This window comes from Talpa europaea (genome assembly GCF_964194135.1).
Source record: "Talpa europaea genome assembly, chromosome: 3".
Lineage (NCBI taxonomy): Eukaryota > Metazoa > Chordata > Mammalia > Eulipotyphla > Talpidae > Talpa > Talpa europaea.
The window spans coordinates 150,378,814-150,404,520 of record NC_140069.1 but is presented as its reverse complement, the minus strand read 5'-3'; the positions used below and the strand labels follow the sequence as shown (position 1 = coordinate 150,404,520).

The window sequence follows — 25,707 nt, the reverse complement described above, 5'->3', positions numbered from 1 at the left end:
AAGGGGGCGGGGCCGGGCCCGGCCGCTATAAAGGCCCCGGAGGCGCGGCTCGGCCAGTCCTCGGCTGCCCGCCCGGCCGCCGGGCCACGGTAGGACGCGCTGCCCGCCCGGGGCCCGCGCCGGCGCCCCGCAGCGCCCCGCAGCGCCCCGCAGCTCCCCGGCCCCGGGCGGGCTCGTCCCGCGGGGGCCACGGCCGGGTGCGGGGGGCGGGCGCCTCGCCGGCCGGTGTGGACACGCGGAGGGGTGGGCGCGTGATCACCCCGAAAACGGGCTGGGCTGCAGAAGCCCCCCCGGGTGGCACCCGCGCCCCTCCGCGTCTGCGCCAGGTCACCCCGCGTCTGGGGCAGCTCCGGGGGGCTCGGGGCGCCGCCGGCCGCAGCCCCCGGGACAGACGGGGTGGGGCCCGCAGGGGGGTGCCGGCGCCCCAGGTGCCCCAGGCGCGTGTCGGGGACACAGACAAGGGCGGGCCCCCCCCCCGCCGGAGACACAGGCCGGGGGTGGGGGGGCGCTGCGGGGCGAGGGGCAGGTGCCGGGTCAGCCGGGCCCCAGGACGCGGCCGGGGATGGAGCCCGAGCTGCCGCCCGCGGTGTGGCCCCGAGGCCCCAGAGACGGTGGGAGACGCGGGACCCCCTAGAGGGCACCCCCACTCCTGCTCCCTCGTCTCGGGGAGCCCCCGGGCGTCCGCAGGCCGTGTGCCGGGTGGAGGTTTCGGTCCCGAGGTTGCGTTTCCCACCCAGGCCTGGAGCCCCGAGGGGCGGGAGCCGCGGCCGGGCGAGGCCCAGGTCAGAGGGGGAAGAGCAGGTGGGGCCGGGCTCGTTTCCCTCCCCCGGTGCGGAGCCGGCCACGGCCCACGCGAGCGTGCAGGAGAGGCGGCTGTCTCGGTGTGCAGCTTCGCTTCACTTCCCTTCACTGGACTCCGAGTCAGCACCGGGCGGGCGGCTCGCAGAACCCGACCCTGACCTCACGCGCCCTGGAGCCCCACCAGGCGCCTTCCCTCCGGCCTCCCCGGGAGCTTGCGGCCCGCGGGCCACGGCCCTTCACTAGCCTGACGATGTCTTTACGACAAGGGCCTCGGCACCCTGTGCCTGTGGAGGTGCCCCCGGGACCGAGTCTCCCGGCCGGGCGGCCGCCGGTCGCCCACCCCTGCGGGAGGCGCCGTGCAGGTCAGGGCTGCCGCCGAGAGCCGGCCCTGTGGTCAGCCGGGAACCACCGGGCTTCTCCTGCAGAGCTGGGGGTCATCACGCGTATTCGATGCCGCTGTGTGAAATGTAAGTTACCGGTCGTGACCTTACACGCGAAGGCCAGAAGCCGCCGGGGCAACCACAGCTCGGTTTAGACGGGACGTCATGGCAAGTGTCTGCGGTGGCCGCGGAGTTGCTGGAATGTCTGCTGATTTGGCGCATTACATGGGTAAATAGTTCGTCCTTTCCGCTGTGTTTGAGTTATAAAGCTCCCTTCTGTGTTCCAAAGACGCGCCGCTCACCTAAGAACCGGCGATATTTAATGTGCATGTGTGTGTTCAGACACCGCAGTAGTATTTAAATTGGGATTCAAAGGGCGAGATCTTACCAGTCTGTAAGCCACAGACGAGCAAAATCGCGTCAGGTGTGCCTTTACCACGGCCCAAGGGCGAAGGGCGGCCTTTCTCGACGCGTGCGTGTGGCGTGGGTGAGCTTCCTGCACGGGGGATCAGAGCCGCCTGTCCCCTCGGCCTTGCACCCCCCGGGGCTGGACGGCAGCTCTGCGGCCAGGGGCTGCTCCTGAGGGGTGTGACTGTTTCCTGGCGCCACGGCCTGGAGAGCGAGGCACCTGCTCCGCGGCAGCTGAGGCAGCGAGAGGAAAATCCCAGAGCGGGCGCCCTCACCTGACATGGGGTGTGGCTTTGGATGGATTTAAAATCTTCCTCTTATTTACATAATTTGCATAATTTTAAAACCCAGTGCTGCCAGACTTTGGAAATGCTAATGTTCCCACTGAAAATCCCCACCGGTGGCTTCCCTCCGCTGGGGCTGTCCCAGCTTTTGGCCCAGCCAGTGTTGCGACCCACGCTGGCGCCGCGGCCCCGCATCCAGGGCCTCCAGCCTGCCCTGAATTTGGGTCCAGAAGTGCTGGTCAGATGGCTCCAGAGGTGCAGCGTATATCTTGGCTGGTGCCGGCGTTCCGGGAAGGATGCCGACACGCTCTCCTCGCCGGGCCGGGCTCCCTCTGTCGGTGTGGCTGGGGGGTGGGGGGCTGGGGGGAATCCCTGAGCTTTCTGTGCCAAAGGCGGCTGTGGGGTCCTGCGCACACGTCACACCGCATGAGCAGGAAGATAAAATACCTGGAACTTGAAAAAAAAAAGACTTTCATTTTCCCCTTGATTCTGATGTCCTTTGTCCAGATTCCCGTGTGAGTGTTTCCTTCTTTGGGGGAGGGCAGCTAATGACGTGGTCTAATATTGGGGTGCTGGCCAGAGACTCTGGGGTGGAAGACAGCCCAGAGAGGGCATGGGGATCAGAAAGGCAGGTTCACTGATACACACCGCAAGGGGGCAGGGGCAAGGCGGAGAGGTCTGCGTTGGAAGAAGGGTTTGCGGTTCCTTTTGTAACTGTTTTCGTGGCTTATTTTTACATAGAAGAATTGGGGTGCAGGCCAGAGGTGCAGGGGTGAGAGGATCCACCAGAGACAGTGTGGAGCAGCAAAGGCAGCTCTGCCGAGGGGAGCAGCGGGGAGAGGTCTGCTGCACCCTGTGGTCAGCTCCCCCGCAGGGATGGACTCAGGCCGTTGTGGTGACAGCCTGAGACTCACCCTGCAGCCCCCAGGGAGGCCTTTTCATAATGGGGAGTGGTCTCTGCGGGTCGCTCACTGCTGGGAGGGCAGGTTCTGGGGGGCCCTCCCCACTGGAGGCTTCGGGCCCCTTGGGGCCTGGTGGTCTCCGCCTTCCTGGAAGCTCGGTGGCCCCCTGCTGGCTCCCCTGCTGGCAGTGCCTGGTTTCCATGGCAACTCTTTGGTGTCCCCATCTCAGCTACCCGGGTGCCTCCCAGCTCTGCGGGTGAGCAAGTGCAGAGGCTGAGTGTTGTTGAGTGGGGCGCCGGCAGCCAGGGGCTCCGAGTTGCTGCTCTGGTCCCCCCCCCACGCTACCTGGGGAAGGAGGGGCGGCACTTGTAGGAGAGACGAGTTTGTGTTTTAAGGGCTTGTGGCTGCGCTTCTCAAGTGATAAATACTGAACGAAGAAAAATGTAAGGATGTTTCCAAGAAAATTCCCCCGTACCTTGGCCTCAACGCGCATGTAGGCCAGAAGCGCCTCTTGTGCTCCTGTGTGACGTCCCAGGGCGTCACAGCGCGTGGTGGTTCCTGGTCTGCTCCCATTTGAATTTAGACCATCTTTGCAGTAAACGCAGGACAGAACTGCAGCACAGGACGCGGATTTCCCGTTTTGAACTGTGATATGATTTATTAGATACGGTACAGTACACGTTTATCATAATTCACACATCAGGACAATACATATTTTTTAATCCATGCATTCAAAAATTAAGGACATAGCAGACCTTAGGCAGTTTTATTGCCCAAGAACTTTTTAAAGTTTCGGTAATGGCCTGGGTTTTATTAAGACCGTGTAAGTTGAGTTGTGCGGCTCATTGGTTACACAGAGGCATCAGTTTACAGAGGACGGACTCGTGTCTGTCATGTTCTGTTTCTCTCCATACGGTGGTCTCAGAACAGGCATTCACGTAGCGATAAAGAACAGCAGTTAGCAAATGAATCACATCCTCTTAAAGTGCGTGTTTTTGGTTAATGTGTCTAGATAGCCCTTGGTTATGAGATATATATATATATATATATATATAAGACACAGACACCTTCACGTGACCGAGCCCTTCAGTCCCGTGACCCAAGCACGAGGCTCTGGCCTGGCCGCTTTGAGCCAATTCTGACCCAAGGAAACTCACAGCCAATAAGCAGCCTGACAGGCTCTAGGAGCCAGTCGATTTTTCTGCCCTTTATGAGTAGTTGCTTCACAATAGAAGGGTTTTCATTTGATTTAAATTTTTTAATTTTTATTTGATTTGGCTCTTAGTTCGTCCAAGTCGACGGGCTGTGAGTCAGAATAAGTAGCCAGGTGGGACATTTGCTGCCTGCACAGTGTGTGTGTGTGTCTGCGTGTGTGTGCGTGTGCATGAGTGTGCACACTTGTGCACCACAAACCAAACCCGAGTCGTATCCGCAGCCTTGCAGGTGCAGCTGTGGACTTGACATGCCGGGCATGGCACTGGGTGCTAAGCCTTAGGTGAGCACGATGAGTGTTAGGAGCACAGAGCAGAATACCTGAAACAAGACTGTTCCAGAAAAGCCGCTGTCACAGTTTCCTGCCCCGACCCTGTCCCATTTTCCCTCTTTCTGTTCGTCTACGCCAGCTCATACTGGCTACCCTCGCCCTTTCGCCTGCTTCGTGTGACTGCTTGGGACAAGGACCATAGCCACGCTGGAGTGGACTTTGGTGGGACAGGGCACTTGGTGGGAGAGTCTGTGGCTGATGGGTTCAGCGTGAGGAGCAACAGGTAAGGGACAGCCTCCCCTGCCTGCGGCTCTCACTTGGGGGCGCGGAAGGGGGGGCTGGTTGGGACACTGCAGGACCTGAAGGGCCTGTCTCCCATCTGGCGCGGGGGGTCGACGCCGTTGGGGTCTTGCGGAGGGAGGTATGGGGCCAGGGGCCTCGCCCCATGGCCTGCGCTCAGTGCTGCTTGGAAAAGAAGCTCTTGAAGGCGCTGCTGTAGGTCTTGTTGAAAGCCGTGTAGATGAGGGGGTTGAAGAGGGAGTTGGAGTAGCCCAGCCAGAGGAAGATGCTCTTCCAGATGGCAGGGACGTCGCAGGAGCAGAGGGGGCCGATGAGCTCCGTGCTGAAGAAGGGGATCCAGCAGAGCACAAACACCCCGATGAGGATGCCCACCATGAGGGCCGCCCTCTGCTCCTTCTGCTCCCGCCACGTGTCCCCTTCGGTGTGGAAGGTGACCGTGGCCGTCCGGGCAGTGAACAGGGTCTGGGCCGGCTGGGCGGCGCCCTTCGCCTGGAGGAGAGAACAGAGGCTGTGAGGAGACGCCCAGGCCTGCGGGGGTGGGGCCTGCACCGCCACTTCTAGAGCAAGCCCTGGATGGTACAGTGTGGGGAAGGGGCAGCAGCGCACTGTCGAGCCCCGACGTAGGACCCACTTGCCGATCTCTTTCTGCCCGTCTGGGGCCCGACTCGGCTGTCATCTAGAGCAGGCACGAGCGGGACTCGCCGCGGGCATGGCTGCGGCGGGCGGGTCATTGCACCCGGGCATGGGCTTCCTGCCCCTTATTTGAAAAGTAGTGGAGCAGCAACTGTCGCACAGTTACAGAGGTCGCAGGCGTGGCAGCAAGAGCCTGTCACCCCGGGTCCCTGCAGCGCCTGTGGCAGGCAGTGCCAGTCTTCCCTGCGCCCCAGCCCCCCGCCAGGCGGGATCGAGGTCACGGCCCCCGTTTGCTCAGTGCCAGCTGGGACTGCAGCCCCAGGCATGGAAGCACAATATTTAGTTTCACTTCTCAACCCCAACGACATGGGGAACCCATTCATTCTCTTACTGAAGCTCCGCCTTAAAATGGCACCCCCTTCCCGGCGATGGAAGGATCCTGGCCCCGAAACTTCAGCTGCCGGTGCCCTCCTGCCTCCCAGCACGCAGCTCCCTCGGGGTGGGAAGCACCCCTGGATTCTCCGCGGCACAGCGGGCATAGGTGGGATGCCAGACGGCTCGCTGTCCAAGGCGGGGCTCGCGGGCTCACGGCTTCTGAGACTGGCATCCTGCCCTGCCCCCGCCACCCCGCGGCCCGCTGAGCTGTGCGCAGAGCAGAGCCCGCAGCCCCCGGGAGCCCCCATGGAGCCCAGCCCAGCCCAAGGCCACTTGCCATCAAGGGTGAGCTGCACCCTGAGCTTGGTCTATTTGTGGGGTCCTGTTGTCTCGTGGGGGTTCTGTTCTGAGGGGCATTTTCTTCCTAGCGCCTGACCCTGACAGCACCCGGTTGTGGGCAACCCTGAGCCGCGACCTGGGGCTGCCGCGTTGGGTGGACCCCACCGGCTGCGCTGTCACGGCTGGCTGGCCGTGCTGGCGTGTGGCCGACGAGGACATGTAGGGTTCAAGTGTTTCTGTAAAACGGGGGAAGAACCTGCGGGCTACAGAGCAGTTCCCGGCAGCCCTTCCCTCGAGCCTGTCCCGGTGAAGGGACGCGAGAGCTGCTGAGCCCTGCCCTTGGGTGTCCGAGCTGGAGCCTCCCAGGGCTCCCCCCCACCCCGGGTTCTCAGGAAGGAGCCCCTGGACCATCTCACAGCAGACGCCCGTGAGCCGGGGCTGAGCGGCAGGAGCGCGCGCGCCCGGCTGGTCTCCGCCTGTGGGGCTGGCGCCGTGTCCCGGAGGGCGCTGCTTGCCAGATGCTTTTTGTGCCGTCGCCCGCCTTACTCTCCCGCTGCCGGCTTGGCTTTCGCGGTTGCCGGCCTAAGGGAAACAAATTGTGAGGTTTGTTTTGTCCTGGAAAGCCTGTTGTTGTTCTGCTGCAGGTTAAAAGGCAGGGCCTGTCGGGCACCGGTGTGACTGGCTTCTGGTCCAGTCCCAGCCCGAAGGCTGAGCCTGAGGACGGCGAGGGTGTGACCGAGGGGACAGTGACAGGCCGTGCTGGGGTCCTGGCAGGGCCCCTGCCACCGCCTCCCAGCGCCCTGGCTGCTGCGCTGCGGTCAGGTCCCCCCTCAGCCTCTTTCTGGGCGGCCTCAGACACGCTCCTAGACGGCTGGGCTGGGCTACCTCCGCGGCCTCTCTGGGGGGCACGATTTATCTAAGTCAAAGCCTCAGCTCTCTCCCTGAAGAATTTCTGTTTTTCTGTTTTAAGTCGCATTCTACCCCAGCTCCTGCGCTTCTCTTGACCAAGGCTCACCCCTACATTTTTCACTTAGGAATTTCTGACAAGTCAACATCCAATGAACAGATGTCAGAGAAGTTCTAGAAGAATTCGAGTCAGACACCAAGCAGTTAGCAGCCAGCGTCTGCACCGGCTCGGAAAGCCGTGACACGGCTCTCCAGCTGCCACGCGTCGACCCCCGCCTACCTGCCGTGCAAGTCTAGGTGTCCTGTCCTCTGTTCAGGCTTATGTCACCTCCTGAATAAACTCTCCTTTCCTCAGGGTTTTCACCAGAAAATGGTTATAATTAAGAAATTTCCCCAAACTTCAGGGAGAAGAGGAAAATTATTATAAAATTTAGAATTTTGCTAGAAAATTAAACAAAATTCTTCTTATCATGGACTACAGATTTGTACTAACTAGTTAAATTAATTGAAATCCCCCTCAGATGAGGGAAATATTTATAGGGATACAAAGAGTTCTGTAACCCAGCTGGGAACATTTTAAAGCATAAAAACGCAGGATTCATGACATGAAAGCCATTTCAGGAGCCTTTCTTTTAAGAGATGATTTGACAAAGATTCAAAATTTTAAACTAAATAAAGAGAGAAAATAGACTGGAGAAACTTTCAGCAGCACGCTGGCGCGCTTCGACGCCCGGGGTATGGAGCGTTGCCCAGCCCTGCTGTAAATGGGCGCAAACCCGAATCCAGGAAATTCAATATAAAAGTTGCAATGTGAAATTACCAATTTAGAAGATCTCCAATAAGGGGCTACACCTTTCCAGACATCCTTAGAAAGCAAATAAGCTAGAAATCAATATAAGAGAGCGCTTTCTAGATAAAACATCCAGAAAGACCTCGCGCTCCAAGGTTTGGGAGCGAGGGGAGGAAATCCGTAAATGCTGCCAATAGGAAAATCCTGGAAAGAATCAAATCCCGTGTTGGTCCAAGATCGAAACGACAGCTCTCTAAAGTCTGTCCAGTGACGTGTCTCCTGGGGAAATAATCTCAATCACCCCTGGCCAAAGCCCCCTGCTCCAAGCCTGGTAAACCTCCAAGGGGGAGCTGTCTCCAGTAACAGTTGAAGGACGAGACAGCGTCCTGGTTTATATAACTGTAAGGACCATCCTGCCCCCACCACGGAACAGCCAAGCCCTCAGCCTCGATTTTTTAATTTGTCTGAAAAGGAAAACAGACCAACTTACCCCCCCCCAAAAAAAAAAAAAGAACAGAAAGATTGATTGCAGCAGATGACGAAAGAAGGTAATGAAAGACACCTGTGGCTGTGTGACGTCCAAAGACTTGCAGGAGAGCTGACCGCATTAAACAGACACATTCAAGCAGCGGGACTCGAATAACCTAATTGCCCGGTGGTGACTGGGTCTCATGACCCCTGTCAGGAGGACACTTTAGCTTCTGCCCAGATCTACGAGTGTAACAGGTCGACGCTTCCCCCGGGGGGTCGTGGCTGCTGCCTCACACGCTGACACAGATTACGGCTGAGTCGACACACGAACACACCCGTGTCGTTCCCCACGCTGCTCCCAGCAACCAGTGCTCCTAGACCCTTCGGGGCCAAGCACCGCAGACAGAGAGCCTGATCTGCCCGATCCTCACTGACTCTTCCTAGACAAGCATTCTCTGTCTTCTTGTGCAAATACGAAGATTCTGGGCCGTGATCCGGATGGATCAGCTCAAAAACACAGCACCTGGAAAGAAGTCCTGCTGTGGGAACCCGCCCTTTCCTTTAGCAATCAAGGTTTTCCCTCCCTGCCGCAGAGAAATTGCAGGCAGCCCATCAATCAGCCGGCGCGCCTGCCTCCGGGCTTCTCGTCAGCCTCTGTCCTGCGTCGTGCACAGCGCAGCCCTGTTGCTAGCCAAAACCACGGAGTTTTCCCGCTGGTTGGCTCACGCTGATGGAGGCACGCCGCTCCTCCTGGGGGCACCCCCTCCCACGTAAGCCCGTGCACGCGCCCCAAGCACTGGCTGGCCCTGGCCAGCGCCACCGACGCTCACGCAAGTCCTCAGGCAGCGGAGGAGAAGCCCCGTGCGTGTGTCTGTGACTGAAGTGTCCTCACCCCTAGCAGAATTTTTACTTCCCCCCCCCCCCCCGCGCCAAATCCCAGCTTGATGTCCGTCGGTGGTACCTCTGCTCCGAGTCTGCGGGGCTGGCTGGGGTCACATTTTGTTCCCGACCCTAGAAAAACAGCCTGGAGCTGCCAGTAGGGATTTGCCTCCCTCCCTCCCTCCCTCAACTCCTCGGGGGCAAAGATGGCGGCGTGTCCTTCTGTAACCCCCTGCTCCAAACCTGTGCTCAGCTGCCCAGATCCAGTAACAGCCGCAGGGGCTGCGGAGATTCCCGGCAGCCCTTAAAGATGTAAATTAGGCTCAATTCAGTTCCCGGGCTCTTGGAATCAGGGGACAGACATTCAGGCGTTGACGCCTGCAGCCATGTGTGGGTGGGAGATGAGGCAGCTGCATCGTTGCCGCGGTGCTTGTGGTGCATGTAACGCGCCCGCAGGAGCTGGGGATGGTCTGCTGGGGCTTTCCACTTCCTCCGGGAGCTCTGCCGGGGTGTGTGGGGGGCAGATAAGTGGTCCTTAGCTGCGCACAGCCTGGCTGGGTGGGGGGAGACCTGAAGGGGCGCCCGGGCAGAGGAGCAGCCAGCAGACGCCGGCTTGGGGGTGGGTGTAAACCCCTTCTTTCCCCCCTAAATCAGGAGAAAAGGAAGCTGCAGAGTGACAGTCACCCGGGAGACACCATATTTTGCAAATTTAGCTGCCATGATTTGCACAGCACCAGACTGGGCTGAAACCTCCATCTGCTCGGTCTGCGCCAGGCCCCTGCGCCAGCCACCCTCTTCCCTGCACCCTCCCCCCTGCGGGGAGCCCCGCCAGCCAGCGTGGCGTCAGGGACGCTGCAGACCCCCAGAATTTCTGAGTGAAACGGGATCGCGTGGCAGCGCGGCGTGCAGACCCCCGGTGTTACCCAGGCAGCCCCCGAGACGGCCCGTCCGTGGCTCCGCTGCGGCGCGCGCCGGTGCCCAGCGCTGCCCCCGCGCTGTCCAGCTCTTCCTCTCCCTTCCCCGCTAAAAGAACGAAACGAAACGAAACGCAAAAGGGGCAGCGTCCCCCACCCCGAGGGGCCCGGGAGGCGCGCTCTGGGGCGCGGTCGGCGCGGCACCCACCTGCGCGGGCCCCGCCAGCGGCGCGACGCTGTTGAGCTTCCTGAAGCCGCCGCGGGACTTGGCCGCCTTGTAGATCTTCCAGTAGACGAAGACCACGACGCACAGCGGCAGGAAGAAGGCGCCCACCGTGGAGAAGACGGCGTAGGAGGGCGCGCGGCTCACCTGGCACGCGCCGCTGCGCTCCGAGTACGTCTCGCCCCAGCCGAAGAGCAGCGGCGCCAGCGAGATGACCGCGGACAGCGCCCACGTGAGCGCGATCATCGCCTTGGCCGCGCGCCGGCGGGTGCGCAGCGTGTACTCCAGGTGGCGGGTGATGGACCAGTAGCGGTCCAGCGCGATGGCCATCACGTTCCAGATGCTGGCGGTGCAGCACAGCACGTCGCACGCGATCCACAGCTGGCACAGGCGGCGGCCCAGGTGCCAGCGCCGCCCCGACAGCTCGTGCACCAGGCTCAGCGGCATGACCAGCGCCGCCACCAGCACGTCCGCGACGGCCATGGACGCCACCAGGTTGTGCGGCACGCGGTGGAAGGTGCGCACGCGGAGGATGGTGGCCAGCACCAGCACGTTCCAGGCGAAGGTGGCCGCCACGAGCACGCCGAGGAAGGTCAGCAGCAGGACCCCGGAGACGGACAGCAGCGGGTGCCCGGGGCGCGCGCCGCCCGCGCCCAGGCTGCTGCCGTTGGCGGCCTCCGGGGAGGGCGCGGCGGAGGGCAGGTAGGTCAGGTTCATGGGGAAGTCCATGGCGGCGCGGGGACCCCGCGGCCGGGGCGGGGGGCGGGGGGCGCTCCGGGCGGCGCGCGCGGCGAGGGGTCGGGGCGCAGGGCGAGCCCCCCGGCTGTCACATGCCGGCCGCCTCGCCCCGGCCGGAGCAGCCGCGTCCCCCGGAGCCGGAGCGGGAGCAGTCGGGGAGGCGCGGGCGCCGGGCGCGCCCCCGGAGAGGCTGGTGCGTCAGCGCCGCGGCTCGCGCCCTCCGGCCGCCCCTCCAGGCGCGCGCGGCCGCCTCGGCTCGCCGGACGGAGGCGAGCCCGGCCCCGGCCCGCCCCCCCTGCGCCCGCCCTCCCTGCGCGCCCGCAGACCTGTCTCGCGGCGGGGCTCCTGCCTACGTCAGGCGTCAGCTGACAGGACCCCCCCGCCCCCCGCCCCCGCCCCCGCCCCCCACCTGCGCGCGGCCCTGGCGCTGGCCCCGGTGCTGCCGCGCGCCCGCCCCGCCGGCCCCGGCCCTCCCGGCGCTGTCCGCGGTGCTGGACCCCCGTGCGCCCCTCCCCGGCGCGGGCTCCCGGTGGAAGCGAGTTTGCCGGTTAACCTCGCTCACCAGGCCACCCCACCACATCCTGCCGGGGGCCTGGGCACCTGAGCGGGTTCCCAGCCCCGCGCCGCTGCTTGCACTTTGTCCAAGGGCCTGTCTGGGAAAGAGCAGCTGCTGCTTGCACAGCCCCCAGCGTTTCCCCTAAAGGCCGTTTTCCTTTCAGGGGAGAAGGCGCGAGAGCCATGGCTTCTGTCCCTGGAGGGGCCAGAGGTAAAACCTTTCCCCAGAATCATGAAGAAAGTGCAGTCTTTCCTGCGGGCCCTATTCAGTTGGCGTCCCGTGACGGTAAGATGTCCATCCAAGTTGTTACAGAAGCGCCATCTCACTTGAGAAAGGGGGCGGCATTTAGCCCCGTCCAGACGCGTGAACAGCCACACGCTCAGTCCATAGTGCTGGGCAAGACACCAGAAGCTCCCGTCCAGAAGCCACACTTGAAGCCCTCACACGCGACAGAGCCAGGTGAAGCGGGGACACGGCGCTCGGGGGCGGCTGCCGTAGAACCCGCCCGCGCGCCACAGGTGTCGGGAGGTCTTTTGGGCGGCCGCAGATTTCATCGGAAACTGCTGTTTGAAAACGATTGATGGAAACGTGGCTTTGTACATGATTGTTTCAAACAGGATAAAACAAACACCAGGAGAAAGAGCCGAAGAGAGGGAACACGCCGCTGGAGCCCAGAGGCAAACACCTGTTGGATCATGCTGGTAAGTCGGCACACATGAACGTGGGGCCCCCAGAACCACCTCTCCAGGCGCCCCTTTAAGACAGCACTGGTGCTGCCTGCGTGGAGTGGCCACGTGGGGCTCTGGCCAAGAGGGTCCCTCGTGCTCACTTAGAATCAGCCAGAATGAGAGGTAAACCCTGAAGCCACCTGTTTGGGAAGAAGGGCTCTGGGCGGGCCGCACGCCTGCAGGAAGGCTGCGGGAGGGCTCCACGGAGATCCTGAAAGGCATCGCTAAGGTCAGCACTTCTTTTATCATCGTATTAACATATTGTTTGCTTTTTTCACTCTGTGGGCGTCCTCACTGACGGGGCAAAAGTGATAGCGGGTAAGCTGTGGGCACCTGACCACCGGTAAGAGCACTGGCTGGAAACAGTAGCGTCCGTCAGCAGCAGCCGCGCGGCCACGCACCCACAGGAAGGGCACGTCCCCATGGCAGACTATCCTAAGGAAGCAGTAAAGTGAGCAAATACTGTTCATCTTGACCTTCGAAGACACGTTTTGTTAATTCTCTGTAACAAACTAGAAGATACACTTACGCCCTTTATAAGATGCACTGGGAAAAAACACTGGTGTGATTAAGATGTGAGTGGCATTAGCTGCTTGTTAAACTAAACACTTTTTACACAAAGGAAGTGGTGATAGCTAAAATATCATTACTCAGCCTTGGGTATTTGGCAAACATCCTCTCGAAAGTGAATGAAATGAGCCCCCATTTCGAGGAAAACAATGGATAGTGTTGGTTGCCTAGAAAAAAATTGAGACTTCAAGTGAAAATTAGAATTTTTGGAAACTCCTGTCTGCCACTGCCACTGTGCCGTCGACAGCTCCCCACGCCCGCAGATCCTTGCGGTGGCGATAGTGGCCGGTGTGATCTTCTTGATGTTATCTGATGAAATATGCCAGTCTCTGGGGGGTCCGTGTGAGTAAGTGAGCCAGTATTATCTAAATGAACAGGGTGTGATGCTACAAAAGCCCACGTGGACAAGAGCCCCATTTCAAGGGCAAAGCAGACGAGTGGCCTTTAAGCGAGAGCACAAACACCGGCGATATGAGTCCCGATTCCGCACTGCAGCGCGCCTTTAAGGAAGAGCCCCGTGTTGGAGAGCCGTAACTACCTGAGACGGTGCTTGGTTTGCCCGCCCTTTCTAGCCGCCTCTCTCTGTACGGTCAGGTTTCCTTCATTAAATGAAACGGAAGTGACCGGTCATAACAACAGAGATGCCACACAGATCCTGAGATGCCAGCTGCCTCGAGAGTTGCGAAAAATGTTACATAACGCCCCCCCCCTTTTGTTGTGGAAACTAGCTCTTCTTCACAAAGATGGCATTTATGTCGTGGATTTGTTTTTACTTTTAGCAGATGAATACACAAATGTGTTTAGAAGTTCTCGTTTAAATTTATGTCCCAGTAACTAAGTAGATAGAAGCCATGTGAGCTCTTTGGGGCACTCAGTAGTTCCGAGACCAAAGTCCCCAAAGGGTGCTGTCTTGGCCACTCGCCAGAGCGCCGCCTCGGCCTGAGGCGCTGGGTGACCGCGTCTGATCTCCTGGATAACACGTGTTTTTCGGAGGGTGGGAAGTAGACCAGGGCAGACTCAGGAGGGGCAGCGTCGGGAGGTGTGGGGGCCAGTGACCCGGGGCACGCAGCGTGCGCCTTCCAGAGTGGAGGGAAATCACCGCAGCGCAGCCCCCCCACCCCCACCAAGGCGAGAGGCGTGCACGAGCTGGCACTTGGGTGCCCTCACTCCCGAGAAGCCCGCTCTGACTGTACCTGGGGGCAGGAGGAGGCACAGCAGCCTCCCCCATGGGCCTTACTTACTTAGACTGGCAAACATTACCCGCCTGATGTGCCTCTCGCGGGAGAAGATGATGTAGATTTTATGGTGACGCCGATGAGAGGGTGGCAGGGCACAGGCCCCAGGGTTCAGGGAAGCCACGACCCTGCCCAGAAGCACGACACCCTGGGGAGGGTCCAGCACCTGAGCGTGAGACACTAGGTGATGGGGAGGTGAGACCGTGGCCCAAAGTTTTGAGGCCCGCCCTCGAGACGGGGTGGGTCAGCAGCCGAGCACGTGAAGAGGAAGGGCCCGCCGCAGAGACGGGGGCAAGTGAGCACCCGCAGCCTGGCCCTCCCCGCGGTGCCCAGCTCTGCCCGCTCCGGCAGCGGGGCGGGGGATGGGCAAGCGCACTGGCAGCCTGGAGCTCCCAAACCCTGGAAAACTGATGGCCATGGCAGGCAGCATGGGGGGACAAAAAGGCACGGGGAAGGTCTCTCTGGAAGAGACGTTATGTCAGGCGAGCAGGCCCAGGGTGTCCCCCCACGGAAGCAGCAGGGTGACAAGGGGAGGCCTCTCCTGGCCTGGGAGTGATGGTGGCCAGATCTGGGCTCACGGACATCCATGCAGTTGATGTGGCCCTAGTGATAGGGGGGGCATCTGGCCTCCAGAAGTGATCGCTCACCGCCACCGCCATGACCGGTGACGCGTGGCCCCGGGGCCGTCCCCGGAGATGACCGCAGCGCGCCCAACCTCTCCCCCAGGGCAGGCTGCTCCAGCCGGTGGAAAGCAGTGTGAAGGCTTCTCGAAAAGCTAAAACAGATCTGCGAAACCCCCCAGCAACTCCACTCCTAGGCGCCTGCCCCCAAATACAAACAATTTGAAAGGAAACCGACACGCCTGTGTTTCTCTCAGCACTGCATGGAAACAGCCTCGGTGCCCCAGGACAGGTGTGTGGAGCAAGATGAGGTGTGCGGTCTGGCCACTCGGTGGAATACTACTCGGCCATCAAAAAGAGTCAACCTGTGCCATTTGCAGCAACATGGATGGAGTTTGGGGGGATGATGCTAAGAGAAGCCAGAAGGAGGAAGACACATACCGGAGGGTCACTTGCATGTGGCACTTAGGAAGGGGCCCCGGTGCCCCCGGAAGCTGACCGTAGATCTGCAGCTCTTGGAGGGGGAGCGCACAGTGGACTGTGGAGGATTATGGGTGCGTCCATGGCGAGAGGGCACGGTGACCACACCTGAGGGGGAGATCCTATTCTGTCCTTCAATGAAAAAAAAAATAGAAATTGGGGAAACTGGAGGCTGAGGGCAGCTGGGCCAGTGAAGGACACAATCTCTTCCTTAGACCTGAGCCTGTTTTCAAACCTAGCCCCTGCTGGCTGAAGCGGCCGTCCCTGTGCGGAGGACCTGCCACGCCGTGGCCACACCACAGAGGGTGTGCCCGTCACCCCCGGGGCCCTGTGCAGGGGGAGGCACACCCCCACATTGCTGAGGATCCTGGCCAAGGGTCACTGGCCTCCGCGAGGCTTTCCTGCCCCCCCCCATCACCTGTGTCCCCGGGAGCCTGGGCAGTCGCACCTGCGCCCGGTCAGCCGCCGGCCAGGTGAGTCTGCTGCGGTGGGGCACCCTGGAGCTGCCGGCTCTTCTCCCAGGGCTGGGGCTGGAGGCACCGTCTGGGGGGTCTGCGCAGACCCCCGCTGCTCCGTCCACACTAGTGCACGCCTGGCCGGCCTCTGATGGCCTCCGGGCGCCCCCGGGAGGGGCTGCAGACCCCGACCCCGGACAGGGGAGACCCGCGGCAGGAGACCGTCTTGCGCGCAGCCGGGAGGCCCAGCGGAGCCCCAGGCTCCGGGGAACCGGGTCGGCGCCCGCGGCGGGGACTGGGCGGCGGGTGTGGACGATCCCGGCAGGGCGGGGCCGCGGGCGGGGCCGGCTGCGGAGGGGGCGGGGCCGGCTGCGGGCCGGGCTGGGGGCTGGGGCGGGGGGCGGAGGGGGCCGGGGGGCGCGGCTGGGGCTGCAGGTGAGGCCGCGCGTCCCCCCCCAGCCCGAGCCGAGCCCCGAATCTGGGGCCGGTTCCGGCGCCCCCTCCCGCTCGCGGGCGCCCTGGGTCCGAGGCGGCGGCGGGGCCGGGCGCGGGAGGGGCTCGGCCGCCCGGGGCTGCCGCGGGGCCAGCGCCCTCCAGCCCCGTCCCCGGGAGGGGGGCCCCGCCCCCCTCGCCCTGCGCCCCGCGGCCGCGCGTCCGGGACGTGGGCGGGCGGGGCTCCCTGGGCCTGCCCGTGACCCCTCCCGGGCCGGCAGGGTTGGGGGGCAGGGAGCGGCCTGGACGCGGGGTCCCGCCCGGACCGCCCTCTCCAGGCGGCAGCGCGGCCCTGGCCCCCGCCCTGGTCGTGGGGGTCGGCTCGGGGCTCGCGCCCCGACCGGACTTGTTGAGGGGCCTCTCGGGCTCCCCCAAGCCCGGCGGCCTCCTCGGCCGCTTGGGGACCCGGAGAAGCTGCCCGAAGTTTCCAGAAGCGGCCCGACCCGCGCCCCCTCCGGCCGCGGAGCCCGCACCCCGGGACGCCGCGCTGGGGGTGCAGCTGCTCCGCCTCTGGGGGCGCCATTCCCCGGGGCGGGGCCGTGCGCCCCCCACGGCTGCCCTCAGGCTGCCGGGGCGGGAGCCGAGGGAGGGGGTGTCTCCCCGGACAAGTCACCCCAACGAGGTGGTGACGCCGCCGCGGGCGCCGGAGGGGCAGCTCCCCGGGCCGGCGCTGGCCAGTTCCAGGCCGGCCGGCCGGGCGCGGGCGGGACCCCCAGACCGCCGCTGCCACCCCTGGTCTTCCCCCAGCGCCTGCCTCCCGGGGCTGGCGGCTCGTGTCCCGGGCGCAGGTGGGGGCTTCGCTCAGCCGCCCGCCCCCGCGGTTCCTCCGTCCAGGGGGTGGACGCCCCTGCTCCGGCCAGAGGCCCCGCAAGCCCGCAGCGCCTCACGAGGCCGCCCCCCGCGGGGCTGAGAGGGCGCGGGCAGCTTCACTGGGGAGGGGGTCTGGGAAGCAGGGTGCGGGCGGCGGGGCGTCTCCCTGCGCCCAGCCGAGGTGGCTCCGCCTTCAGGATGGGCCCTTCCTCCACTCTCCGCCCCAGGGGCCGACCCCTGGCCCAGAGGTCAACCTCAACCACCCCCGCTTCTGGCGGCCAAGGCGGCGCAGGGTGTGAGGGGACCCCCAGGCGGGAGGGGGAGGAGGCACCCCGCTGTCCTGGGTCTGCCAAGAGCTGCCCCCCATCCCCACAGAGCTGCTCAACAGCCCCAGCACCCGCAGGGTGGGGCCTCCTCAGCCCCTGGTCAAGGGCCGCCCCGTGCGAGACCGAGGGAGGCTGCACCCTCCGGCCTCCTCAGGGCCAGGGCCCGTCCGCAGGGCCCCACCTGCCCCTCCTGCTGCAGCCCCATTCCAGACCCCTGGCCCGTAGCCTCTGTCTCAGGGCACCGGGGCTTCCCCTGTAATGCCGAGGACGCAGCGTCCCCCACGACCACAAGCACCCCCATGCCAGTGTGCGTGCACGCACACACACACACACACACACACACACACGCCTTGCACAGCAGGCTGCTCCCCAGCAAGCAAAGACCACAGTTGACTTCCCGGAGCGCGTGACCCAGAGGGGCCACCCCAGAAATGCAGGGAGGGGAGGGCTGAGCTCCCAGTTGGGTCTCCCAGCGCCGCCTAGGAATTTCCAGGCCGAGGCTGGAGGCCAGGCCGGAGGGGGGTGCAGGGCGGCGAGAGCCCTCAGGTCAGCGGCACGACTGTGCCCCACCTGCTCCACGTGAGCATTTGAAAGAAAATTCGGTACAAGACAAGGGTCTTTTTCTCAATTCTCCAGGAACGTAAAGTAAAGGACAAAGACAGAAAAGTAAAAAAGAGAAAGTTGATGCTAACACGTACGTGGAAATGTGAAGAGTTAAAAATAGCCACAAATCGAATAATATGAATTTAAATGCATCTGAATACAGGAAATAAATTTTCCAGGCAATCACAGAAGATGATCTCCCCAGAGCAGAAAGCCAGCGCGAGCCACGCGTGTGGTCGGGGGCCCGCGAGGACAGGCGGAGGCCAGGCCTGGGGCTCCAGGAGACGGGCCGCTTTCTCGCTCTAGAGAAGAACCGGCAGATTGTTTTTAAGATTTATTCATGCACACACGAGCTGGGGTGCAGGCCAGAGGAGTGTGGGGGGAGAGGACTCCCCAGAGACAGAGTGGGGACTGGAACAGGGATCCGCCGACATCCACTGCTGAGGGGAGCGGGGGAGCCGGGAGAGGTCCGCTGCGCTTGTGGGCCACTGCCTGGCAGGGGTCGGACTCGTGCTGCAGAGGCTGCGGACGGCCTCAGAGTGCCGAGCCGTAACCCCCTGCCACCAGCGAGGCCCCAAGAGTCGGCGGTTTTTTGAGAGGAGTTGAGAATAGCAGCTGAATGCTGCAGACAGGGTTCAAGCCCTTAAAATTGAGGGGCAATTGTTTTCCGTCTGGAATTCCACATTCTAACAGTTAACCAAGCCTGGGGGCACACGAAAGGCGATTCCTCCTTTTTCAGAAGACGGGCGGGCGGACAGCCTGGGCTCTGGGCGCCCTGTGGGGGGGAGCTCCGAGGGAGCCGAAGGGGCGTCAGCAAGTCGCAGGCGGGTGCTGGCGCCGGGCGGCAAGGCCCGTGCCCGTCAGAAGGGAAGCGACGTGGCGGTTCTGGGGGCCCTGGCGAGGGCGCCGGCCTGGAACGCCGCGGGTCGGCTCGGCCCCCGCCCCGAGCTCTCGAGGATGCCGGGGAGGGCAGCGGACAGGCTCATGCGCTGGGAGACCGTGCCGGGAGGGGCGGGAGAGAAAGCAGCTGGGGTCCGGAGAGCAAGGACTGGTCGTCCGTGCGTCGTGGGCCGCCGGTGAGGAAACGCAGGTGTTCGTGACGCGAGGACTGAGGAGCAGGCGCGGGAGGGGTGGCCGCCCAGCCGTCTGTCCTTCGCTCTGGTGGGGACTCGACCGCCGACAGCTTTATCAAGCCGATGTACAGCAGAATGGACCCATTTTAAGTGCAGTCTGGTCAGTTTTGAGAAATGTCATCGCCTGCGTCACAGCCACATCAACCATGACTCGGAACTTGCCAGATCTTCCCCGCAGCCTGCGCGGGGTCTTTGCGGGGTTCCCTCCCACGGCGCAGGGCAGCGTCTCGCAGCCGCCCTCGCCCGCCCGAGAGTGGCTCTAAGCGCGGCCTCTGCGTGCTGTGCCTCGGGAGGCTGCTGGGCGTCCGCTGCTGGGCGCCCACACCCTGGCCCGGGAAGTGGGGAGCTGCAGGGGTCCGGGGCGCTGGAGGCTGACTTTGCCCGGAGCCCCGGCCTGCGCCGCGGGCGAGTGGGAGGGAGAAGACAGCAGCGGAAGACCAGGGCCGCTGTCGCTGCGGCTGGTCGCTAGGCCCTCTCCCGCCACCCCCCGCAGGCCTCGCCAGCCCGGCGGGTTCCCACCGCGTGTGCCCTGCGGGGCCTTCCCTGAGGAGCGAGCTCTGAAGGGACGAACAGGCACTGCCTCCCAGCTGAGGGGTGACCGTGGGCCCGGCTCAGGGAACAGCTCGGACTCGGAGCTTCTGTGTATTTTTTAAAGTCTTAAAAAATGCGCCTTCAGGATCGACTGTTCGGAATAGAATGTTCCCGGACGAAATGACACTTGGAGAGTCACAGCCTCAAACTGGCTCTAGACTTCACACTCGAAATACTTGTTCACGTTGGAGGGGCAGGTGTTTTATCCCGCGTGAGGCGCCCCTACCTGGCTCGGGGCCATTTTCCTCTGGGAGGACATCTCGGCGGGGAACCGGCTGTCACACGCATGTCCGCTTCTCTGGGATGAAAGGGGGCTCGTTACTGTTTGGGGGAGCGGCCCCTTAAGTCCCTGTCTTTATCTGGGTAGGCGCTGGATTGTTTTTAACTTCCTTTAGATCGGCTGATTCTGTTTTCCCCACGAGCCTCCCTGAGGAGCAGGCCTCGGAGGCGGCGGGTCCTAAGCAAACGCCACGAAGCCCGCGTCGTGGTCACCTGTGCGGGGCCCCGCGGCTCACATGAAGCAGCTCCGTCCGGCCTCAGCGGCTGGCCCGGGCCCCGCGGCATCCCTGGCTGGAGAATGAGTATTTGGGGAGGCTTCATAATTATACAAGGATGAAAATGTTGGCGGCCAGGAGCTACATATTTTTCAAGCTCTGAGAGAAAATTTAATGAAATTGCCACAAATATATTACTTAGCAGGATCGTTTGCACTTAATATGCGGCCCTTTCCTCTGCGGACCCGGAGTCTGGGCTAATTAATTAGCCCCAGTTCCCGGCTGCACCTCCCCCTGCAGTGACCTTTAGGGCTAACCGTCCCTAGGTCCGGCTGGGCAACCAGCGCGCAGGGGGAGAACAGCAAAACCCTACACACCTGCTGCACCTCCCCCTGCAGTGACCTTTAGGAATGGCTTTCGCCACGGTCCCTAGGTCCGGCTGGGGGGGGGGGGGGCGAGAACAGCAAAACACCCTGAAGCAGAGGAAGTTCAGCGGAAGTTCCCTGAAAAGGCAGAAGCTTATCAAAAGATAACGACCACCAAGAACCACTACAAGAATGCTAAAAATCTTATCCCGTCTTTCTAGAACTACAAACTTTAATCCCTTATTGTCTTTCTAAACTTCCTTCTTTCTTCTATAAAAGTCATTGCTTGTTATGTAGATCACCGCCCTGATGGTGACAGGCTGAGCCCATGAGCAAGCTGATTTCATTGATATTCATTCCTGTGCTTTTGGAAAACATATATATACTGGTCACAAACTCAAAGAAAATGACACTCAGATTTTCACTCTTGAAGTGTGTCAGTTTGTCATTTCTTTCACCGACGCCCTGACCACCCTGCACGCTTCTCTCAACCCTGAGGTGGCCTCATGGTCTACTGCTGTGCTGGTCCGCGGCAGTTCCCCAGCCTTCCTGCCGGGTCAAGCGTCGGGACGGCCCTCCTGAGGGTGCACTTAGCAGAAGTGGGAAGAGCTGACGCGGGTCGGAGGCACCTGTTGGGTGTGAGCCTTTGTCTCCACCACTCCGGTGACCTTGGGGCCAGGCTGGAGTCGGGGCGGCGAGGGCCCCAGCCTGGCTTTGTGCATAAAGTCCTTCTCGGCCCCGTGACCATCGCCTGTGGGCCTCCGTGGCCACAATGCCTGACATATTTCCCATCGGCCCTTCACAGCCAGAGCTGGCTGGCCGCTGGCCTGCCCTCTCCGGGCGTGACCCCACCTGCACGACGCGCGGGTCGCTGACAGCAACCTCGGGCGAGCGGGAGGCCGCAGATTTCCGCATGGACGACTGTGTTTGATGGTGCCGTGAACCCAAGGTGAACAATCGCTGCCAGAGACATTCACGCATTCAAAATGCACCCCATTACTCTTTCAAGGGGCTGGACTTGGGGAGCCCATTACAGGGGTGCGGAGGCCATTACCTGCTACAGGAAATAAGCCCTGTTGCAGTTGGGGTGCTGCCCCATCCTCCCTCCAGCCCAGGCCTCAGCTTGGGCTGCTCCTCCAAATGGGAAGGGGTGTCTTCCCCCACCTGTGGTTCCAGAGCCTCTCAAGACCCTCCTCCTGAGGAGACCCCCACGCTGTGGGGTCCCTCACTTTACGACCACGGCTTTGTGAGGCTCATGCGGGCTCAGTGAGGTTGTGGGAGGCGCCCGCTGGGCTGTGTTGGGCCTCACGGTAGCTGCACCCCCCCACCAATGTGCTGCCTCCTGCCGCCTGGCTCTTGGGCTTTCCTTGGGGACGGGTGGCGCTGCTGGCCGGGGGTAGCCGTGCGTGGACATGCGGGGCCTGGGGCGCCATGTCCTGGTGTCTGCCCGGCCGAGGGCCCCACTCACCTCACCTCGAGCTGTTTCTTTTTTTTTTTTTTTAAAGATTTATTTATTTTTATGCAAGAGCTGGCGTACAGGCCAGTTGCATGGGAGGGTGAGAGGAGTCACCAGAGCCAGAGCAGGGAGCAGAACAGGCAGACTGATGAAATACACTGCTGAGGGGAGCAGCGGGCGGCAGGAGAGGTCTGCGCGCCATGTGGGATCCTTGCGGGCCGGCCAGGCTTGAACCCACGCTGCAGAGGCTGCGGACAGCTTCAAGTGCTACGCTCAACCCCCTGCGCCCCAGGGGAGGCCCAGCTCAAGCTGTTTCTTAGAACAGCCTCATTTTTAGTCTCTCAAAACGAGTCACACGACCTCTCTGTGTAGAAGGGACGAGGCCCGACTTCCACCCGCACAGACACCAGCCCGGAGCCTGCCCCCGCCTCCAGCACGCACGCCGTGGGCTCGCGGGCGGGTGTGCGGACCACGGAGCCCTTCATCACGCCGCTTGTGCCGCCCGTGAGCTTGCGAGCTCCCCTTTCCACAGCTACTTAGTATTAGCTGGTGCTGCCGGAGGGTGCCGTCTGCACCCAACATCACGCGGCAGGGCTCTTAGACCATCCCGCGTCCTAGGATGCCTTCACTCTCAAATCCAGGCTGTCTCCGGCGCACTGAGGTTGAGAGCAGTGATCGTGACGTCGTCTTGGGAGGCGCTGGCTTGGGAGAGCGGGGTCCTCGCGGTCACTCGGGAAGGTCTCCCCAGAGCCCCCTCCCCGCGGCGCCAGCGAGGCCCCGGCGAGCTTCTCCTCCGGGGAGACGCCGGCTGAGGTCACGGGCGGGCTTGCCGGGGAAGGGCCGGGAGGGGAAAGGCCGCCTGCACGGACGGACGTCCACGGCGGGGACGGCTGCCCCGAGGGGACGGGTCTGCTGGGGTGGCCTGGTGGTCGCGGGTGGGGCCGTGGGGAGAGCGGCCTCTGCGGAGGGGCCGTGGGGCGAAGCCCGGTGGGCGCAGGCCGCGGGCGGGCAGGAGGCGGCGCTGGAGGGGGAGCTGGTGAGGAGAAGCCCCCGCACGGGCGGGCAGGAGGGCTGTGCCCCAGGGCCGAGGCTGCCCCGGGCCGTCCTCTCTCCGGAGGGCTCGCTCTTCCCGGGTGGCCTGTTTGCTGCGGACGTGGGGCGACGGTGCAGCATCTGACAGGAACGGGAGAGCCCACGATGGGCCTCCTCTCCGCATCTTCCCCTCGGGGCTGTGCTCCCTGCGGCGTCTGCTGCCTGCCCCGTCCTGTGCCCCGCGACAAGGCCCGGCCCCGAGGATCTCCATCTCTTCAGCGGGGCCGATGGCCGTGCTCACCGCAGTCCCACCTCCTGTGTGGGGCGGCCCTGCTCTTGCGAGGCCTCCTCTGGGTTCTCGGTGCTTCCTCCATCACTTTGACACCAGCCCAAGTTTTCACAGGGACCATGTTTCGGAACAAGCGGGAAGCAGCCGTGTATCTGCATCTCCCTGAGCCCCGAAACCTGACCCTTCCGCCACCGATCGGAGGACAAGATGCGTGGAACTTGGCAATATTCCCTCTCGTTAGGAGCTTTCCAATTATTGAAAATTAAGTAACTCCCTATGGAGGGGAAATCATTAAATATATAGTAAATAATGAGGTTAATTAATTTAACCCCTTCTAATTAGGAAACTAATTAAATCAGAAAATTAAAACTGACACGAGACATTAAAATCAGAAAGTTCTGAATTTAACAATCGCCCCTTCCTCTTCAACCAGTTCCAAAAGTGGGGTTTATGTTGGCTACATAGTTATGAGCCAGCGGACTAGTTTCAACCTTTAGCGTTAGATTTTTCCATAGCAGAAATAGTATTTTTAGAGTATTTGCCTTTTTTTCTACTTTTATTTTCTATGAGATTAAACCTTTTTTTTCTTAAAGAATGAATTAGAAAAAGTCCAAATCCAAAATGGACTGCGACCCAGGCAGTAACTGTCACCGAGCGTGGCTGAAGCCGCGCAGCGCGGGAGGCAGAGCCGGGGAAGAGGCCCAGCGTTGGGGGTGGCGGGCGGGAGCCGGAGCCCACCCACTGGCTTCGCCCACGAGCTCAGGAACCATCTGAGAGAAAAGGGGGCGTCCATTTTGTGGACAAGCCCAACTCTTCCGACGGCCCTGAGCTGCCAGGCCCTGAGCTGCCAAGCCCGGCAGCCTTATCTTGGGAGGGACATGACCTGAGGATGTCCACTCATCGCTGCGTGGAGAGCTGTGTTTGCTGCCCCGGCGATAGGGCTGTCGTTAACCCCTGCGCCACCAGGGACGCCCCTGCAGTGATCTGGTTTTTAGTTATTTTTATTATCTTATTTTTTAATTATTATTATTATTTTAAAGATTTATTTATTTGTTTATTTATACATGCACTGGGTACAGTCAGAAGCGCGGGAGGGTGAGAGAATTCACCAGGGCCAGAGCGGGGAGCAGAGCAGGCAGAAGGACCGAAGTACACTGCTGAGGGGCGCAGCGGGCGGCAGGAGAGGTCTGCACGCCATGTGGGACCCTCCTCTGGTGGCCGGGGAGCAGCCGGGGATCGAACTGGCGCTGCGGAGGCCGCGGGCAGCTTCACAACCCAGCGCTCAACCGCTGTGCCACCGGGGAGGCCCATTAATTATTATTATTTTTAAAGATTTAATTTCTTTAATTTTTATACAAGAACCGGGGTACAGGCCAGATGCGCAGGAGGGAGAGAGGATTCACCAGAGACAGAGAGGGGAACAGAACAGGCAGACTGACTGAAGTACACTGCTGAGGGGAGCAGCTGGTGAGACAGGAGAGGTCTGTGGCGCCATGTGGGAACCTCCCTGGCCGGCCGGGAATTGAACCGGCGCTGCCGAGGCTGCGGACAGCTTCACAGTGCTGAGCTCAAACACTTGTGCCACCAGGGAGGCCCTGATCTGGTTTTTAAAGAAACTCTACGGGTTGGTTTTCATGTTATATTGTACTTCGAGTCTTGGCCTGTAGGATTTTTTTTTTTAAACTAGAAAATGGGGGCCTCCCTGGTGGTGTAAGGCATTAAGTCTCAGTACTATGAAGCTGAACGCAGCCTCTGCAGCACGAGTTCAATACCTCGCTAGGGAGCTGCCCACAGGGCGCGGCAGACCTCTCCTGTCTCCCCGCTGCTCCCCTCAGCAGTGCATTTTCGTGGATCAGCCTGTTCTGCTCCCCACTCTGTCCCTGGTGAATCCTCTCACCCCCCCCACCTCTGGCCTACACCCGTTCTTGTATGCATAAATAAATCTTTAAAAAAAAATAAAAGAAAAAGGACAGAAATTGGCAGTGCACCATCAACGTTCCTTTCTTGCTGACGTACGGAGGCCGCACTTCCCAGCCTCCCTTGCATCTCATGTTAGGGCCAGACGAGGCTCTGGCCAGGGGAAGTGGCTGGACATGAGAGCAGCAGGGCCTGCAGAGAGCAGGGCCACGGGGTGACAGAGCCCTGGTGCCCACCAGTGGGGGGAGCTGACCGAGCCGCTGAGCCTGGTGCAAGAACCCCAGCTGGACCCCAAGGAATGCTGTATTTAAGGGTCCACAGGGGTAGCATCACCATTTTGTGCAGGGCAATACATTCCAGGGGAGGGGCATGGGCCTGGGCAGCCTGGATGCCCCCAGTCTGTCCCGGAGCAGCCCACCCCCGCGCGGGACACCGCTTCCTTGCAGTGCTGTGACCGTTTATGGGGACAGCGATGTGGGCAGTGGAGACCCGGCACGAGTCCACGACCACCATTAGGCGCCCATCAAGGGCGTCGCTCTACCGTTTACCCACGAGGGACTCTGCTTTTTGCTTCTTAAGTGACGGATGAGTTACGTAGGAGGATATTTTCTCAAGGAAAACGCCATCCACGCGGGCTCTCCGGGAGGACTTCCGCAGCCTTGCTCTGAGCAGGGGCCTGGGTGTAACCCCCTTTTTACCCGAATGCTGCTTCTACTTTTCCCTCCAACA

The 25,707-nt window shown here is 61.8% G+C and overlaps 1 protein-coding gene across 1 annotated transcript; it reads right to left on the bottom strand.

Moving 5' to 3' along the window:
* Positions 1 to 4,714: 4,714 nt before the first annotated feature.
* HTR5A (5-hydroxytryptamine receptor 5A) lies at positions 4,715 to 10,678 on the bottom strand (the record flags this gene model as incomplete). Its single annotated transcript, XM_084230876.1, has 2 exons — positions 10,074 to 10,678; positions 4,715 to 5,047 (listed from the first exon to the last, which is right to left on the bottom strand). The coding sequence occupies exons 1-2, from the start codon at positions 10,569 to 10,571 to the stop codon at positions 4,715 to 4,717; spliced, it is 831 nt and encodes a 276-aa protein (XP_084087002.1). The 5' UTR covers positions 10,572 to 10,678.
* Positions 10,679 to 25,707: the final 15,029 nt, after the last annotated feature.